The sequence below is a fragment of the Mchenga conophoros genome, linkage group LG6 (genome assembly GCF_057382185.1).
Source record: "Mchenga conophoros isolate Kocher_MC1m ecotype Shallow Benthic linkage group LG6, M_conophoros_male_GT1.1, whole genome shotgun sequence".
Classification (NCBI taxonomy): domain Eukaryota; kingdom Metazoa; phylum Chordata; class Actinopteri; order Cichliformes; family Cichlidae; genus Mchenga; species Mchenga conophoros.
Window position 1 is genome coordinate 12,469,174 of NC_140531.1, and position 17,302 is coordinate 12,486,475.

A 17,302-nucleotide genomic window follows, 5' to 3' on the forward strand; every position below is an offset into this window, starting at 1 on the left:
TATCTCTACGGCGCTTTCAAAATACCTCGTAATTCCAACAACTTCCGTTTGACGCAGTCCCCTCCAACAAACTTTGAGCATACAGCCTTTATGCTCCACAAACAAATATCTCGTGTTGAGATATATATATATATATATGGTCGGTAAAATAAAAATTACCGACCATATGTTAGTAATTTTTTGTTTCCCAACACTGGTCAGAAGAACGCTTGCTCTCAGCGGTGCTGCCTTTAGGAGCAGCTGGGACGTCTGTGAAAGTGGTGGCAATATGTGAAGGCGATTAGATGACCAACATCTATCATGACTGAAAAAAACATAAGTAAAAATTTCAAGTTATTACTGCAAAATTTCAGCTTGGTATCCCAAAATTTCAAATTATGTTCCCAATTTCAAGGAATCAGACAGACAAACAAACAAAAAAATTTAAAGAAAAAAAAGGAAAATCAGTTAAGAAGAAGAAGAAAAAAAAAGTAGAAAAATGGCTGTCCCAATTTGAAACATTTTTAGTCTCAGGTGGAGAAATATGATTTACAGATTTTCATTTGTGAAACTTGTGATGCACAATAGTGTAAACAGAATTTTGTGTTGGATAATTGCTTTGCAAAGTATAAAAATAATAAATAAAGTAAAAAATACAGTCCTGCTTAAGTAGCTTAATGGGGCTCAAATTAAATGATCAAAATATATTCCAGAATAAACATACTCACTCACTGTAGAACGTTGCTTTTCCGAATCATATGCATTATATTATTTGTTCACTGTAGCTGGTAATTATGTTACTTTATTCCACATGTTGTCACTGCAAGGTTCTTTTAAGTTTGCCATAAACTGCATCGTTCTGGTCTTTGCAAAAACTACAATATTAAACCTGCCCTAGCATATTCAGGCCCTGAAATCCCAAACAAAGTAGTATTTAGAACTTTTATTGTTCAACATGACATGTCCCATACATTTAGACAGAGGCAGCACATGGCATAATTAACCACCTACATGGCTTCAAATTATTGCCTTTAGCATCACAGAATTAGAGGATGGTACCTTTAATCATGTCGGTTACTCGGCCTTTAAAAGACGACAAAATCAGGTGAACCCGAATTGTTATCTGGCTAATAAGTAACAATCGAAAACAAGACTTAATAAGCATTCGCCACTTACAGAAGACTGGCTTCATTGTTGATTATTTCATGACATTTAGTTTCATTTCTGGCTAAATGTCTGAAAGAAGGTTCAGATTCACCTGATTCTTAAACTGCTTAATGGGCCACTATAACGCTTAGTACAAAAAATTTCAACCAAATTTCCACATACACTATTAGCCTGATAACAAATACTGCATGAAAAACAAGTGTAATCACAGACTTTTAAATCAGTCACTCATAATAATAAGTGTGAGTGGACTATTCCAGTGGCTCCAGGACAGGTAATCAGTGACAGAGTTAGGTAAAAGTGACCTCCAATATATAGAATTTTAAACACTTTCCAAGATGTTACATAAATTAGTAGAAATATGTTTGGTTGGTGTTACTGAACATTACTTGGTGTGTATCTATTTAGAAGCCTGTCTACACTCTTCAGGGAGTTAAATTTTTTAAAGTTAGTATTATTTTCATGTAAATTCGGGAAAAAAACTAATGAAAAGAAAATCGGACCAGTCAACCAATCTGAGAAAAAAACTTGTGACAGTAAAATTTCAGTCTAGTAGACGCACATATACTGCTTGTGTACTTGAGACCCATTTAAAACAGCTAATCACATTCTTTAAATGTTCATCCATATTATAATGCAGCTGAAATGTGTGCTGAGCTGTGTCTAGCACTGCCCACACAACGTTAGTGTACAAGGTTAGTTTACCAAGTGTGGCTAATGTTTCTGTCCGTGCAGGTAAACGTCCACACGTCTGTGCAGACTGTGTTCATGCACCGCTCCAGTAGCAGTTTCTGCCATGGCCTACACGCAGCTGTTCACTTTTTTAAAAGATCAAAATATTTCCATACCGCACTGGTTAGTGCGTCTGTCGTCTGCTTGTTTTTCCACATTGCTTGCTTTCAGGTTCTTGTCACAGAAAGAAAGAGAGGCGTGCTGCTGGGGCTACACTCCTACATAACACCTACACCTTAGAACAGTTTACTGGCATTATACATTAAGAAATATGAATATTTTGCTTATAGCGCTAACATTTCTTGCGATGACTAGTGAGGAAAGCAACATGTAGTCGCCTGCCCGACTAGTGCTGCACATCCCTAGTGTGAAAAACCACACAAAAGTATGAATAAAGTTCTAATCACAGAGGTAGTCCCTTATTTCCACATCACCTTGTTCCTGTTTTACTGTCTGAAGTCTTAATAATACTAGAGGTACATGTCTTTTAAATACATCATCCATCTTTCTTGTCTGTTATGCACATATTAATTGGAGAGTTATCATCGCTGTGTGATAAGTCATCATTCCTCATATTGAACGCAGACTCCTCCTCGGTCTGAATCTGCTCGTGTTTTCGTCTGTGGAGCCTCAGGCTTTGTGAGCGGCTGAAGCCTCTCCCACAGATGTCACAGCCGTACGGCCTCTCTCCTGTGTGGAGCCTGAAGTGATTCTTTAGGCTTGAAGCTCGTGTGAAACTCTTCTCACACTCAGGACAGTCAAACTTCTCACCTAAGTGGATTTTCTCGTGTTCCCTCAAGCGGCCGGACTGGTTGAAGCTCCTGTCGCACACGGAGCAGTGGTAGGGCCTCTCTCCTGTGTGCGTGAGCCGATGTCTGTTCATGGCCCCCGAGTGGGCGAAGCTCTTCCCACAGTCCGGACAGGAAAACGGTTTCTCTCCTGTGTGAACTTTATAGTGACCTTTGAGTTGCCCTTTCTGGGTGAACTGTTTCCCACACAAGGTGCAGCGGTACGGTTTCTCTCCAGAGTGAATTCGCATGTGGATCTGAAGCGCAGACATCTTGTGGCAGTCTCTTCCACAGAGGCCACAGCAGTAAGAGCTCTTTGGTATGTTGTTATTTGACTCTCCCCGCACTGGCGGTGATGGAGGGCATTCTTTTTCACTGTTTGCAACACGCTCGGGATCTTTTCCAGACACTGTGGAAATGTAAATATGAAGAGCTAAAACAAGCCATTTGAAACCACCAAAAAGAACAAACAAAAAGTTAAAGCTACTAGATATTGTATGTTGGAATATAAGTTTGATGCAGTGTCTGCCATTCGTTATTTCTAAAATGGAAAAGCATCATATTTAGCTAAATTACACCTAACAAGTTTCCTGTTACATTGTAAAGTAAAATTACTGGTTTAAGATGTTGCTGTTGCTTTAAAAGTGAAGGCTGTCACCCAACAGCTTTCACCATTGAAAGTCAAAGCCCAGAAGAATTATGTGCAACAATAACCTATAATTACCCCCACCTCTTTAAACGACTGCTATATAGTGTTACTTAATGCTGCTCTAAAGCTGGGATAAAGAACACATTCTTGCCCAGCCACTTTATAAAACACATAGACCTTTTCCACTTGTGCCTACGTGGCTCAACTTCGACTTGATTCGGTTTTGGTTGTTTTCCACTACAATCGAGAACCACCTAGTATACTCGGAGTCATTATAGCAACACCAGCGAAGGACCAGCGAAGGTCCAGCAAAGGTCCGCCAAAGGCCACACCAAAGGAGTATGACAAAATGATGCTGCTCAGTGTGTGGCTTTTTCTCAGATTCAGGTACCACTGTATTGTTTTTTGTGTGGCCATTTCCCTTGTTGCCAGGTTTCAAAAATGACGGATTTGATTACCAGGTACTACCTCCTAATGGGAAACCTTAAAAACCGAGTCGAGCCCAGTCAAGTAGATACTAGTGGAAGAGGGATATTAGATAACCTAGTTACCCACATCCCAGTTAGTGACTACTCATCAGCAGTAGGATTTGCTGTTGTGTATTCTTACTATTGAGAGGTTGCTGTTCTTCCTCCTTTACTGTAATACTAATTTCTGTGGTGCTTTCCTGATGCTGCTTTTCAGTTTCTTCTGGTATGGTACAGTCCTCACCAACAGACACCTGCTCTGGAGTTTCTTCCACTGGGAAAAAACAACAACAACACAAAAACAGCACTGCTGATCAAACATGTTTACACTCCTCTTAATGCGTAAAAAGACACTCTGGAATGTCATGTTTACTTACCGCACAATGGTTCCTCTTCTTCCTCCTCTTTCACGATTACATTCATATGTGGGGTGGGAGCAGTGTCGTCCGGCTGGCCGATGGGTCCTTCTGGGGTATTTTCACACTGAGCTGCTTTTTTAAAACCCTCTGAGGAAGTGGGCTCAGTTGCACAAGGCACAGTCTGACTGACAGACACCTAAAAACACAATTTCAGAAGAAGAAATGGAAGTAAATAAAACACAGAGATACTACTTTTGAATATCTGTGTACTGCCACTACCTCAGAGCTGATGCTGCTGGCCTGATCTCGCTGGGAAGATTCTTCAGCTGCAGCCCGAACTAAGTCTGACACAACCTCTGTATCTGACTCCTTCTTGCTCTGTGTGCATGACCGTTTATGGTTTCTGAGAGTTCCTGCCAATGAGAAGTGCCTCCCACAGTCTGCGCAGGTGTATGGCTTTTCCCCAGTGTGAATCCTGGTGTGCCTCCGAAGCTCTCCAGGAGCAACAAAAGACTTATCGCACTGCGTGCAGCTGTAAGGTTTCTCTCCCGTGTGAGTCCGCATGTGTGTGGTCAGGGTCCACTGCTGTGCAAATGTCTTTCCACAGTCAGAGCAGTGGTAAGGCGTGATGCCAGTATGGAGGCGCTCGTGTCTTACAAGCGTACCTGACAAGGCGAAGCGTTTGTCACAGAAAGAGCACTGGAAGGGTCTTTCTCCAGTGTGAGTCCTCTGATGATCCCTCAATTCAGCAGCTGAGTTACAGCTTTTCTCACAGTCTGAACAGGGAAATTTCTTCCTCGTAAAGCCTGCAACAACCTCAGAGTGCATTGCCTCCAAGTGCGTTTTCAAGTGCCAGTGACGAGAAAAGCTCTTTAGACAGATGGAGCAGTGGTAAGGCCTCTCACCAGTGTGTGTCCGCCGGTGTAGCCGGAGCTCCCCCTGACTGGCAAATCTTTTCTCACAGAAAGTGCAAGGGAATGGCTTTTCCCCAGTGTGAACCCTTTCATGGATCATGAGAAGCCCCTTTTCTGGAAATCTCTTCTCACACATGGAGCACGGGAAAGGCCTCTCTCCCGAATGAGTACGTAGGTGACGCTGAAGCTTAGAGGCATAAGGAAAGTCTTTCCCACATACTGAGCAGGTGTGAAGAGAAGGCGGTTTTTCATTCTCACTTGGACCAAATGTCTTTGAGGGAGCATCTGCAGGTATGGCACCGGGGATGGCACTCACTCCTGTGGAAACACAAAGAACAGATCAGCAACCAAGAATCTGTGTGAACAACTAACACCATGCTTAGAAGCACTTCAGAAATCAGGTTACCAGATGTTGTCTATAAAGCTGACTGGGCGAGGGAACTGCCAATATTTAATTTTGAAACAGTTACCAAATAACTAAAAAATTAAACAATAGCGTCAGTAGCCTCTCCAATGAGCTTTCATCCTGCACACAGATTCCAGCTCCACGTCCTTCAAATGTAGCTGCTGAAGATGGTCCTCATTTGGACCGTACAATAAGTTCTGTCAGTGAAGCTGGCATCTGTCTTACCGTGGAGGAAGAGACTCTCTGGAGAGACAGCTTTAGGATATCAACAGCAACGTAACCAGCCTGCAGACATGGACACACGAGACAGGAAGCGCCGGGGCCGGCTGATTAGCAGCCACTGAGCAATCAAAATGAGAGCAAGAGGATTGCTCACTAGTCAAACTAATCATGGATCGCATAGTTCTCTCTGATCGTCACCAAATACACAGTCACATGATTCATGACCAACATTAAAATTCTGAACCAACTGAGCTGATTGCCAAAAAAAAAGTAATTATCTAATAAACTCAGACACACTTTGTGAAGATGGTCAAAAGTGATGGATTCTTCCCCATCTTAGATCAAACATTATCACTACTGTTTTTGCCAAAATCCAAAAGTGGCTATATTCATTTATTTTAGTTTTTCTCTTACCAATTTATTTAACAATTTCAGAAGCAGGCTATGCTTCTTCAAAAAAACAAAAAGACAAACTAGTGGCAGATCGGAGCAGCTGCAGGACCTTTGGAAATAATTCTTCTTGAGAAGTATATTAGAGCATTTATCCATCTATAGTTTGTTTACTCTGGTGTAAATCAGTTTATGAGTTTGTAAACTTGTAGCTTTTTCCTGTGATTTGGTTTCTTTTCACACAGAGGAACCAAATGTATCACTACAGACCATGTGACAATATCCAGTCCACTTATTTCCTGAAAGTAAATACAGGAAGAAGGTGCTGTGTTCTGGATGAGTGGAGAACATGGAGAATTTATGCTCATATCACAGCTACTTAATAGGCCGTACTGATGTACTATGGTACCCGCCCGCATCCCAGAATGCAATGCATACATGGCTAAAGGGAAGTGTTTAGCTCTAACTTGCAACATATATCTGGTAGCTGGGTCAGATTGCATTCATGCTATAAATGAAACGCTTTACAGTTTGTTTGGAATTGAACTGAGACCAAGGGTCTCAGTCCAGCTGTTTTCATCCACACCAGCGTGCGATCACCATGTTCACATCTGCACAAACAAACTGCAACAAACCACAGTCTGATTTTAAACAGAATAAACACTGCAGGTGTAAAACTGTACTTTCTTTGAAACTAACTAAATCTGAGAGAAAGAAAGCCAAAAATGCCTTTTCTGATAGGCCATTAATGAGGAGAGGACATGCACAGATGACACTCTCTGTCCAGTTAATTAGATTAACAAATGCGCCTAACGTGAGAACTTCCAATTTTCAGCACACAGTTATACTGCTACTGTGTTGAATTACATTGAATAATAAAGGAAGGTACATGCCTCACACAGGAAATCACCACAAACCACAAGAATCAAAACTCCTACAACTCACACAGTATTTAAAACATCACTAGTTTCTATTTTTCTTGTCGGTGGTTAATTTTTGCTGTTTTTTTTTACTCACTCAGATCTGAGAAATCCACTTCTTCACCATCAGAGTTGATCAGCCCTCCAATCTCTTGCTGATCATCTTCAGTAAGGATCACAACTGAACCAAAGTCTTCTGGGTTTTCAGAGCCCATCTCTCAAATATACAGCCTGATAAAGGTGAATAACTGTCAGTAAACAAACACCAAAGTAATAGTTCACACCAAACTACTGTCTGCAGTTGGCTAAAAGCATCAGACTTGTTTTAGACTCTTTCCTTTTGGCCCCTATATTATAGGTCTAAAACATGTATTTGAAATAATGAGAGCAAAAACATAAGTATTTTAGCATTACACTACAAAGGGACATATAAACATAATTCCCTGATTTGGCTTCCTGAGTAGTTTTATTTATCATAAATATAATTTTCTCTCATTTCCTGATTTGGATCAGCACATTGTGAAGAAAAGGAAAAAAATTATTGTGTGTATATAAGTTGTTTACTTGGGTGATAACGATTACAAATGTTACAAGCACAGACCACACAGAAAACATATTTCTTTGAAGAAACCATATTCAAGGTACTTCTTATTAGGATTAAATGTTTATCAGAATTAAGCATGACATACTGGCAGCAATAAAATAGATGTGTATTACAAATGCATTAATATATCAGGCAGACATCGGCCTTGGCCAGTGTTCTTGCTGACTGCGATTGGCAGATGATGAGATTTACTGTTGGCAGTAGCCGATGTTTATCTGTTGTGTCATCAATTTTGTGGTGGCTAAATGTTCAAAGACAGAGAGCAGAAAGATGTTTGTTTGTTTTTTTTTAAATGAAGATTTATTTATTTCTCTGGCACAAAAGACGGAATAACAGCTAAAGAAAAAAACACTGGTATTAAAAACTAGTATGGGTACATAAATTCACAAGTGGGGCATCTCAAATGATTACAGTGTTGTTTCTGATGTTATTACATTTCATAATGAGCCACAGATTTTTATTTAACCCAGCTGTGATTACCTCATTAGGTTGATTCATTTAATGCCACAAATAACCCACTGGGGCTCACATAGTGACTGATGTTCTCTTCATTTGGTTGCAGTCTGCTTAAGCTTAGATCCATCGACAGATGGATCTGAGTAATAAAGGCATTCTTGTCACAGTGAGCAAACTGCCTCCATCGTCCTGCTCAAGGACACTTGGGCAGCTTAGATGCTGCTCTGTAGAGGAGGTGAACCAGGCTGGGCCTTTAAATCTGAGCTGCCTCTTCAGTGACCTATATTACTGTGAATTCTGTGTAAAAATAAATAAATAAAATAATTCAGCAAGCTCTGAAGTGGTCTGCAGTAGGGGAAGCTGTACTCATAGATCTGTGTCAACTGAGTGTCTCGGCTAGCTCAGTAGCATTAGCTCGGAGGGGCTAATCTGTCTCATCCATGAAGTGTCACATTAATGTTGACTTAAGTTAAGCAGCAGCCTGACTGACTGACCTGTTGGTGTATATAAGTCGTGGCAATGAATAGCCATCTCAGCCGGAGCAGACGCACACAGTAGTACAGACAGTTTGACCTCAGGCTGAATGATGCCTGTGAGTCGTGACGCGGCGGTGACCAGCGCTTTGGTCAGCCACCATCTCTGCTTCCATCTACTGTTATTAAACAGCTAGCCACTAACGTTTACCAGCTATGCTCATCTTAGCAGGTAGCTATCAGCCCCCTTAAGCTACAACCGATATTCAGCAACTAATAACAGGTCCCACCGTCTCATGCTCCGACGTTAAAAGTGATAAATTTGCGCAGACTCCCCCTAAGCTCTGCAAACGACGCTAACTCAGCTAGCTAACACTTAACAACAGACAATAGACATTTTGACCAACCTCTGTATAGATTTTTCCCCCAGGTAAAAAAGTAGTCGCTCGACAGAAGTTTATGGAGACGACCTGGAAATATTTCTACGTCTCCCTTGGGTTCATGTTCATGTGTTCACACAGTGTCAAATTAATGTCAACTAATGAGTTACGGCAAATAACCGTCTGGATTTGATGACAACCTTTCTAGCTTTAGCTTCTAGCTTCAAGTATCGTCGGAACTTCCGGTTGGCCTTTTAAATCACAATAAAAGCCTCGGTAATAACATTTCGTGGAGCTTTTTTGTCAATTCGCAAACATGCAAAACCGTTTTGAAATGTGTTAAAACCGCACTGCAGTCAGTCATTCCTTAAATATTCAAATAGAAGAGGATCGTCAAGCACAGGTGTAACTATTGGAATTCTCTGCTGCACTGCACTAATACATGCAACATACAAAGATTAATACATTCACGAGCTTCTGCTATGACGCATTCAATTATGTCTCTATTTACATACAACTTTTTTTTTACTTTTCAAGTGCTGCAAATGTCAAATGCATGTGAATAATGTGCTGGCCATTTCATTAGGTAAACCTTGTCAACAACTTATAAATATAAATTCACCCAGTCGCATGGAAACAACTCAGTGCATTCAGGCATGTAGACATGTTGAAGAAGAGCATCAAATCACTTCAAACTCAATGAGGAAGAAAGCCAATTTAAGTGTTTTTGAATTGGACACAGTTAGAAAAAAGAGAAAATATCCTGTGAGCGGCAGTTCTCTGGGTGAAAATGCTTTGTTGATGTCAGAAGAGAATAACCAGGCTGCTGCAAACTGCTAGAAAGGCAATAGTAACTCAGCCACTCATTACAACCAAGGTATGCAGAAGAGCATCTCTGAATGCACACTTATCATTTTGAAGCGGTTGTGTTACAGCTTTCAAGAACACACCAGGTGTCACTCCTGACATCAAGGCTCACCAAAATTAGATATTAGAAGATTGAAGAAATGTTGCCTGATCTGACAAGTCTTCATTTGGACAGTAGTGTCAGAACTTGTTGTAAACCGCATGAAAGCATCCATCCTGGCATGATGTAATGACATGGGAATATATTTTTGGCACACTTCAGGTCTCTCCGTACCAACTGAGCATTGTTCAAAGCCTACCTATGCACTATGACCATGCCTATCGCTTTAATAACATTAATGTACCTGGGTTAGAAAGTCTATGCATAAGATAACCTAAAATCTTTCTGGAAGCCAAACACACCTTTTCAGTACCACGTTGGACGGCCTTTTTACCTTCAGAACTGCCTTCATTCTTTGTGGCACAGATTCAAGAATCAGAATCAGAATCAGAAAGGGTTTTTATTGCCAAATGTTGAGCAGATTTACAACATTAGGAAGGTCAACAAGGTGTTTGTAACATTCCTCAGAGATTTTGGTCCATGTTGACATGATAGCATCACACAGTTGCTGCAGATATGTTGGCTGCACATCCGTGATGCAACTCTCCCAATCCACCACATTTCAAATGTGCTCATTGTCATGTTTCATTAACTCTAATCCAACGATCAAGTTTGGATGAACCAAAAATACAAAGAACTTGTTTTTTTTTTAAGAACCATTGACCAAACTACGGACAATGGAAGTGACCATACAAAATATACTACAGGAATACTTTTTCTACTTGAGTCATCCGAGAGATTTTATTTCAAATTAACTCTTTTCAGACACTGGATATGTAACATTGCTGGCTTGATGAATCTGTTAAAGTGACAACAGACTGCTACGTTCATTACAACACTGATGGGACAAGACACTGTACTTGCACAGTATTGCATACTACTTGCGAGATATAAAGATAAATCAATTGCCATACATAATGCACGAGGTTAGAGGCTTGTCATCAGCTCTTTAAAACAGAGGCCACACTGTATGTGCGATTACGGGACTTTAATCAATGGATCAGACAATCTTGACCAATCCTGTCTCCATTTTAGGGTAATTATTAAACATCAGATTAATGCCATTGTGCCACATTCATAAGTATGCATATATCTCTTGAAGCTCAGAAGTCAGATTAACAGAAAGGAGTATATGTCTTTGTTTAGGTTTAATAATCAAAGGCTTCTCAGACTGCTGTAAATGTTCTTGATCACATTACTGTTTGTTTACCACTATCAGCTGCTGTTTCGGTCTCCCCAAAGTTCTCATGGATGTTTTTGGCTTCTTGTCATGAATCTTCACATGCGCTTGATAGCCCTGATTGTAATAGAAACACTTCCCACATATCTTACACGCATACGGGTTCTCTCCGGTGTGAACTCTCAGGTGAACTTTTAGGGTATCTGCTCTGGAGTAACGTTTCCCACAGATCGAGCACAGAAAAGATCGCTCTCCGGTGTGAGTCTTCAGGTGCAAATTGAGGTTGTAAGATTGCAAAAATGCCCTCCCACACTGATCACAGTGGTAGTTCTTTTCTCCGGTATGAGTTAACTTGTGTTTTTTAAGCATTTCCATCGTGACACAAGTCTTCCCACACTCTGAACAGAGATAAGGTAAATCTCCTGAGTGGAGGCGCATATGCATTTTAACACTCTTATTATGTTTGAATCTCTTCCCACAGTCAGGACATGCGAAAGGCTTCCAGTGAATCTCGCGGTGTTCCTCTAGCTTATGTTTCTCAGGGAAGTCCATTCCACACTCCCCACACATGTGAACTGTAGCAGGAGATGCTTTAGGCTCGCTCTTCTCTTCAATTAATGTCCACTTTGGTAACTCTCCTGTGAAAAATACAAGCATGTACACAATTAAAAATAAAGTAAACAAACAAAAAAAACAAAACCTCAAGTTCACAGCCAGGTGAACTGAATAAAATTGCTCATGATGTTACACAGTGAGAGCCTCTGCTTGAAAAACTTGGGTCGAGGCATTGATTGTTTTGTTGAGTTCACACTAAGTTCTCATTACATTTGCTGAAGAAACTGATGACTCATCCTGCTATGTGGAAACTACCAACCAGCAGTTGGCTGAACGAAGATGATGTAATTGTTTTTAATTGGATGATTTTTTTTGTTTTTTTCCCAGTTGAATAAAGTAAGGGTACAGCGTGTAAAATCTCACTAGTAGATTGCTGACTGCAGTCAACTGAATTAAAAAATACTTTTTAAAAGTAGTCCGATATGAGTCAATGACTCATTGAAACTCACCTCTATACAATGATAGCAATACTTAGGCGAGTTGTTGGATATCCTGAACTTTTCTGTTGGTAAGCTGCTGCTGTTGTTAGCGGCTGTTAACCTCTGTTAGCTGCTGTTAGCCAGGATTAGTGAAACTTTCTTTGACTTTGTTGGACTCTGATGCTCAGTGATTGTGATCAAACTGTTTATCAGTGTTGTTCACTGTCTGGAGACGGGAGGATCACATATTTAATCTGCTGACAATAATTAATTGTGACAATATTGAGAATAAATAAGCATGTTCACGGATATTTTCATGTGTTAAAAGGCCTGACTTCTGCTGACGGCTTAGAGGTCAGAGTTGAGGAGGAAGAAGATGACATTTTGTCCAGATGCTGATCATGTTTTCTCTTTCCTTTATGTTTTTGTTTCTTTGGCACCCTTTCTCAGATGATAAAACACAGTTATTGGATTGGATTGGATAATGCATTTGTTTCTCAGTTGCAGTTGCCTGCAACTGAGATAACAAACCTTGCCGACCGTACTTACAATACACAACTTCACGCTAGGGAGACAGGTCAGGCTAGGTAGCAAAAGGAAAAACAATGAAATGTATAAAACAAAAGGTCAGATCAGGAGAAAAAAAAGAATTTCTGCTCATACTGATCCTTAAAAGGAGTCAGCATGAGGAAAAGACAAAAACTCCAGCACATAAAAAGCACAAATATCACATCGTAACACCATAAAAACACAAGACAAGCAACATGGGGGGGTATGCCAATGTGCACAGCTGTTGGCATACCAGTTCAGCCTGAGAAAGTGTCCTTTCGCCCATTAGGCGAAGATCAACAGTCCGCAGCCTACGCAGGTGGCCTCGAGGGATTGGGCAGTTCGTTCTCATCATCATATCTCTTGGAAAATTGTTGTTGTTCTCGTCGGCAAGTTATGATGCTTTTTATCTTGAATCTAACGGTTGCAGACACCAATTAAAAGGACACCTATGAGTTTTTTTCTCCCCGACTGTTGGCCTAATACAAATGTGGTTGGTCTCTAACAACATACAGCCACAATGAGATTAGGTGGAGCAGCGATGTCTATCTCGCCCACTATAGTCAAGTTGGTGGGGCAACATGGCGGCATCTACAAATCGGCGTCCGCTCTCATGCATTTTTAATGGATTTTTTTAAGTTTAGGAGAGTGCATCAATTTTTTGGAAGATGTTATTCTATTTATGAGTGAACACTATTTTTTTAAAATTAAACTGACTGTAATCTTTACACAGCTCATGCTTGTTCGACCAGTAGAGACTGCCCTCTGCTGGCACAAGCCGTGCAAAATGCATCACCTTAACATCAGTATTTGAAAGAGGAGCAGCTGTATTTTTGAAGGTACTGAAAACCATCAAAACATCAAAATGCCTAAACACCCAGGTATTCAACAAAACCGTGAAACCAGTCGAGTCTACTCAGCAGTCCATACATTTTTTAACTGTTCTTTGTGCAGCTCGGTAAAAGATGAGTAAAGAGGATTTTCAACTGCCACAAACATCTAACTGAAACAGGTTAAAGTGTCCTGAGCACAGCGGGAGGTTCCTCTCACCTCTGTGAACTTTCATGTGTGTCTTGAGGTTTCCACCCTGGGTGAATCCTCTCCCACATATGAAGCATTTGAAAGGTCTTTTTCCCGAGTGAATCACGAGGTGTCGTTTCAGGGCGTTGTGCCGGGGGAACACTCTTTCGCAGGTCGGGCAGTAGTACGTCTTCTTTGGTTTACAAAGCTCCTGGGAGCTGCTCTGTACACTGGTAGGTTCTAGAGTGAGAGTTTCTCCTCAAAATACAGAAATATCAGTGTGAAGTTGTTGCACTGCATGCACTGTGTGTGTATGGTTTCCATTTATAATCAAATTATGATATTAAAGTGTGTGTAGATCTTTCTCTTATTTCAATAGTTTTCAGACATATAAAGCATAAAAAAAGGAGAAGACAGAAAATCGACTGTCTGTTACTTTTGATATCTTTCTAACAGAAGGCAAGAAGTTAAACCACAAATTAAATGAAGCTCAAAATAATATTCATATGTGTACCACAAAAAGAAGGACCATCTTTCATAATGAATGTTGGTGAAGCCCAAGACATGAACATGATTTTTAGCTTCATCTTATGCAACACATGTACTGTCTGTCAGTCTTTTTAATAACACTCCATCACCTGTGGGTGCCGTGCTGTGATCCTGTGTTTCAGGTCTGTGGTCTTCACTGGGATTTTCATCAGTGTTCGTCTCATTCCGGTTTATTTTCTTTGGCACGTTGTGATGTGAGACAGATGGAGTGAGCTCCAGCTCATACGACGGAGGTCTGGAGGAAGCCCCTGGTGTCCGGGAAGACTGATCTGCTGAACAGGTGTTTTCAGGTTTTTGCTCCTGATCCTGTGAACACACAAAGAGCTTTAAATTCTCTTGCTTGAAAGCAGTGTTTGCTGTGAAATGGTGGGATTTTAAACATCTACAGGATGCATTTTCTCCAAACCTTGTGTTGATTTCCAAGCAGATGGTAAGGCTTGTTTCCTATATAAACAAACCCATTATTATATTACAACCACTAACAAGGTTACACAGAAAACCTGACCGTTTTCCAGAAAATCATGACTAAATAATGAATCCAGTATGACCAGTGTTGCCGTCCTCACTCTGAACGTGGATTGTTTCTGCTCCTGGTGGCTGTTCTGTTTGTTCTGCATCTACAGCATCATGCACGGGGACCTGTTTGGTGACCGACTTGGGAGCACTCAGGCAGCCAGCACTGTAGGAATAAGAAAAGGTCATGAAAAAAAAAGTCATTTTTATTGATACAAACTTCTGGTTCAGAGCTTACCGAACATGTACAGGGGGAACGTAATCCTGATCATCGCTGTCATCATAGCAACCATCCCCTTTTGCCGTTTCCTCTTCTGATGTCGAACCATGTCCTTTGTACTCATGTGGAAAACAAGTAATTTCCTCTGTCCTGTTCATATTTTGTAAAATGCAAAATATATTATTAGACAGTTACGACCCAATAAAACACTGATGAACACAATATACGCTGCTTTATACCCTGTTTCACATGTCAGTGCAGGCTTGCACACGCTGCTTTTCAACAAGCTGCACCCAGCATAAGTTAAATTAAAGGTGCCACGTTGTGTGCCATTTCCATGTGGTCACAGCTTCTGAAACCTTTCCATTCAGAAATGCTGTCAATAAATTAAATCATCATTTTAAAACTGCATTTTTTATTAACTGAGGTTATCTTTGTCTAATATTAAAATGTATTGATGATGCAACTCTTCAACATTTGACAAATATGTAAAATTCTCAGAAATCAGGGAGGCGGCAAATACTTTTACATAGTACTGTAAATCTTGTAGAAGTGCAACATACATTTGAGGGTTAACTATTAACACAGCTGAAACCATCGCTCTAAGTTATGGAGGCATTTATTATGTTCTTTTCTCACAGCCCACATCAGAGCGAGACCAGATCAAAAACTACTACACTGACCAAATCTGGACTAGTTTATTTGTTTAAACAGTTTCTGATTTGTAAAGAAAGGCTGCTTAAAGACACACTAACAAACTGAACAAATGTTTCAAACATCATTCGGAGCTTTAATTAAAAAGTCCAACAGTGTTTTAAAGAAAAAAAAAACAAAGCAATACAAAAAAAAATAAAAACCCTCACTGCTGTACTTTATTTGTTTTACTTTCTTTTCCGGTAACTGTTAAATCAGAAACTACCTTTGTGTGCCTATGTGCTTTGCAAGCCAGGGACCAATCACTTCCCTCTTCGCTATACCGTCTAGCTGTTGCGTCGCAAATCCTGCAGGACACACCCCCTGAGCCTAATCAGGAAACGCCCATCTCACAGCACTCGGTCAGTGGCTGCAGCTGGACTACTACCAGATACTCATAGTTAAAACAAAACCAAACCCCTATGCTACTCAGTGACTTTAGCTTTATGATGACGCTAACGTTAGTTTGACTACAACACGACAGTGATAGAGCACGGCGTGTTACATTTGACATCTTAGCTACCTTAAACACGATTCAAGCACAGGTAACTACCTGTCCAGCAGAAATGTGGCGAACTCTGCATCTGTTTTGAATCCTCTCTGTTCCCGTACCTGCTTCCACCTGTGAAAAACAGCTCCAATGTTTAGTCTGTTTTTGTCTCGGGCTAACGCTTTCGTTTCAGCTCGCTGCTTGTCGGGAACCTTCTCTTTAACTGGCTCTGTTGTGTTCGCTGGCATTAGGAGAAGGGGGACGGGCGTTTCGTCGCATGCTGGAGGTTGCTCCTCAGCCATTGTTTGTAAACTTTTCCCGAAGATTTGGAGCTAGAGCGCATGCGCAAGGTAGAGGCGGTGCGCGGCGCGTTCACGAACCGGCGTTCTTCTCGCACTGCTGGTGTTCAGAGAAACCCCTGGTTAGAGAAATCGACGGCAGAACAAATGGGAGCTTTCAAGGAAATAAATATACTTTCTGGGTACCGGATAACGACAGGGTATTTTAAATTAAAAAAAAGAGTACAAATTATAACTATATTGAGAGCATACTGGCCATCAACATGGAAGTAATCATGGCTATGGATGAAAGTGCTTCCCTATGCTCTAACATAGACTCTATATTAAAAGTGGATGCAGTCACTGTGACCCCTTTCAAGACATCAAGATGTACTGCATATTTTGAAACCTCAAGACTAGGTTTCAAAAGATCTATTTGGATAGGGTGACTATATTTTGATTTCCAAAAAAGAGGACATAAAGAACTTTAATAATACTTTTTGCTTAAAGAAAACTAACTATGTAAACAATGCCTTCTCTGTGCAGTTAATAAATGGTGAAATACAAAATGTCCCATAAGCTTTTACAAGTCAACAAGACCTGGTCAGAACCCCCTCAGGTAGGTAGATTGTGGTGTTTAAATGATGCTCACACCAGCATCCATCCTTCCATGCAAGGCAGGATGGATCCATGGTTTCTTGTTCTTTCCATCAAATTCAATCTACAATCTGAATTTCAAAGTAAAACTATTAGTCTTTTTAGTCATTTCCAGACAGTTCTCTGTAAACCCTAGGGTTAGATGTGTGGGAAAAGCCCAGTAGACCAGTTTCTGAACAAATTCGGACCAGTCTGTCTGGCACCAACAAGGACACAACATTCAAAGTCACTTAAATCACATTTCTT

At 40.6% G+C, this 17,302-nt stretch overlaps 2 protein-coding genes across 4 annotated transcripts; both read right to left on the reverse strand.

The window, feature by feature from the left end:
• Positions 1-907: 907 nt before the first annotated feature.
• Positions 908-9,133, reverse strand: LOC146572220 (uncharacterized). Its single transcript, XM_085276249.1, has 6 exons — positions 8,934-9,133; positions 7,091-7,224; positions 4,421-5,373; positions 4,160-4,337; positions 3,925-4,056; positions 908-3,075 (listed from the first exon to the last, which is right to left on the reverse strand). The coding sequence occupies exons 2-6, from the start codon at positions 7,206-7,208 to the stop codon at positions 2,375-2,377; spliced, it is 2,082 nt and encodes a 693-aa protein (XP_085132375.1). The 5' UTR covers positions 7,209-7,224; positions 8,934-9,133; the 3' UTR covers positions 908-2,374.
• Positions 9,134-10,275: 1,142 nt separating this feature from the next.
• LOC146572221 (uncharacterized) lies at positions 10,276-16,541 on the reverse strand. 3 transcript variants are annotated; one of them, XM_085276253.1, is made up of 7 exons: positions 16,185-16,541; positions 14,957-15,088; positions 14,772-14,884; positions 14,612-14,649; positions 14,295-14,511; positions 13,687-13,914; positions 10,276-11,691 (listed from the first exon to the last, which is right to left on the reverse strand). In XM_085276253.1, exons 1-7 carry the CDS (start codon positions 16,421-16,423, stop codon positions 11,069-11,071), a joined length of 1,590 nt encoding a protein of 529 aa, XP_085132379.1. In that variant the 5' UTR covers positions 16,424-16,541; the 3' UTR covers positions 10,276-11,068. The 3 variants fall into 3 exon arrangements, with proteins under 3 accessions (XP_085132379.1, XP_085132380.1, XP_085132378.1); XM_085276254.1 differs by having other exon boundaries at positions 13,687-13,896; positions 14,754-14,884; XM_085276252.1 differs by having other exon boundaries at positions 14,754-14,884.
• Between the last annotated feature and the right edge of the window lie 761 nt (positions 16,542-17,302).

What these genes read in the sequence shown, in the direction of transcription:
- LOC146572220 (XM_085276249.1), bottom strand. Translation starts at nt 7,208, where the DNA reads ATGGGCTCTGAAAACCCAGAAGACTTTGGTTCAGTTGTGATCCTTACT. An exon ending in AGTGGATTTCTCAGATCTGA is followed by an intron (nt 5,374 to 7,090) that starts GTGAGTAAAAAA and finishes GTGTTTCCACAG; the next exon opens with GAGTGAGTGCCATCCCCGGT. An exon ending in CCAGCAGCATCAGCTCTGAG is followed by an intron (nt 4,338 to 4,420) that starts GTAGTGGCAGTA and finishes TTGTGTTTTTAG; the next exon opens with GTGTCTGTCAGTCAGACTGT.
- LOC146572221 (XM_085276252.1), bottom strand. Translation starts at nt 16,423, where the DNA reads ATGGCTGAGGAGCAACCTCCAGCATGCGACGAAACGCCCGTCCCCCTT. An exon ending in TCACAGCACGGCACCCACAG is followed by an intron (nt 13,915 to 14,294) that starts GTGATGGAGTGT and finishes CTGTATTTTGAG; the next exon opens with GAGAAACTCTCACTCTAGAA. An exon ending in ACACATGAAAGTTCACAGAG is followed by an intron (nt 11,692 to 13,686) that starts GTGAGAGGAACC and finishes TATTTTTCACAG; the next exon opens with GAGAGTTACCAAAGTGGACA.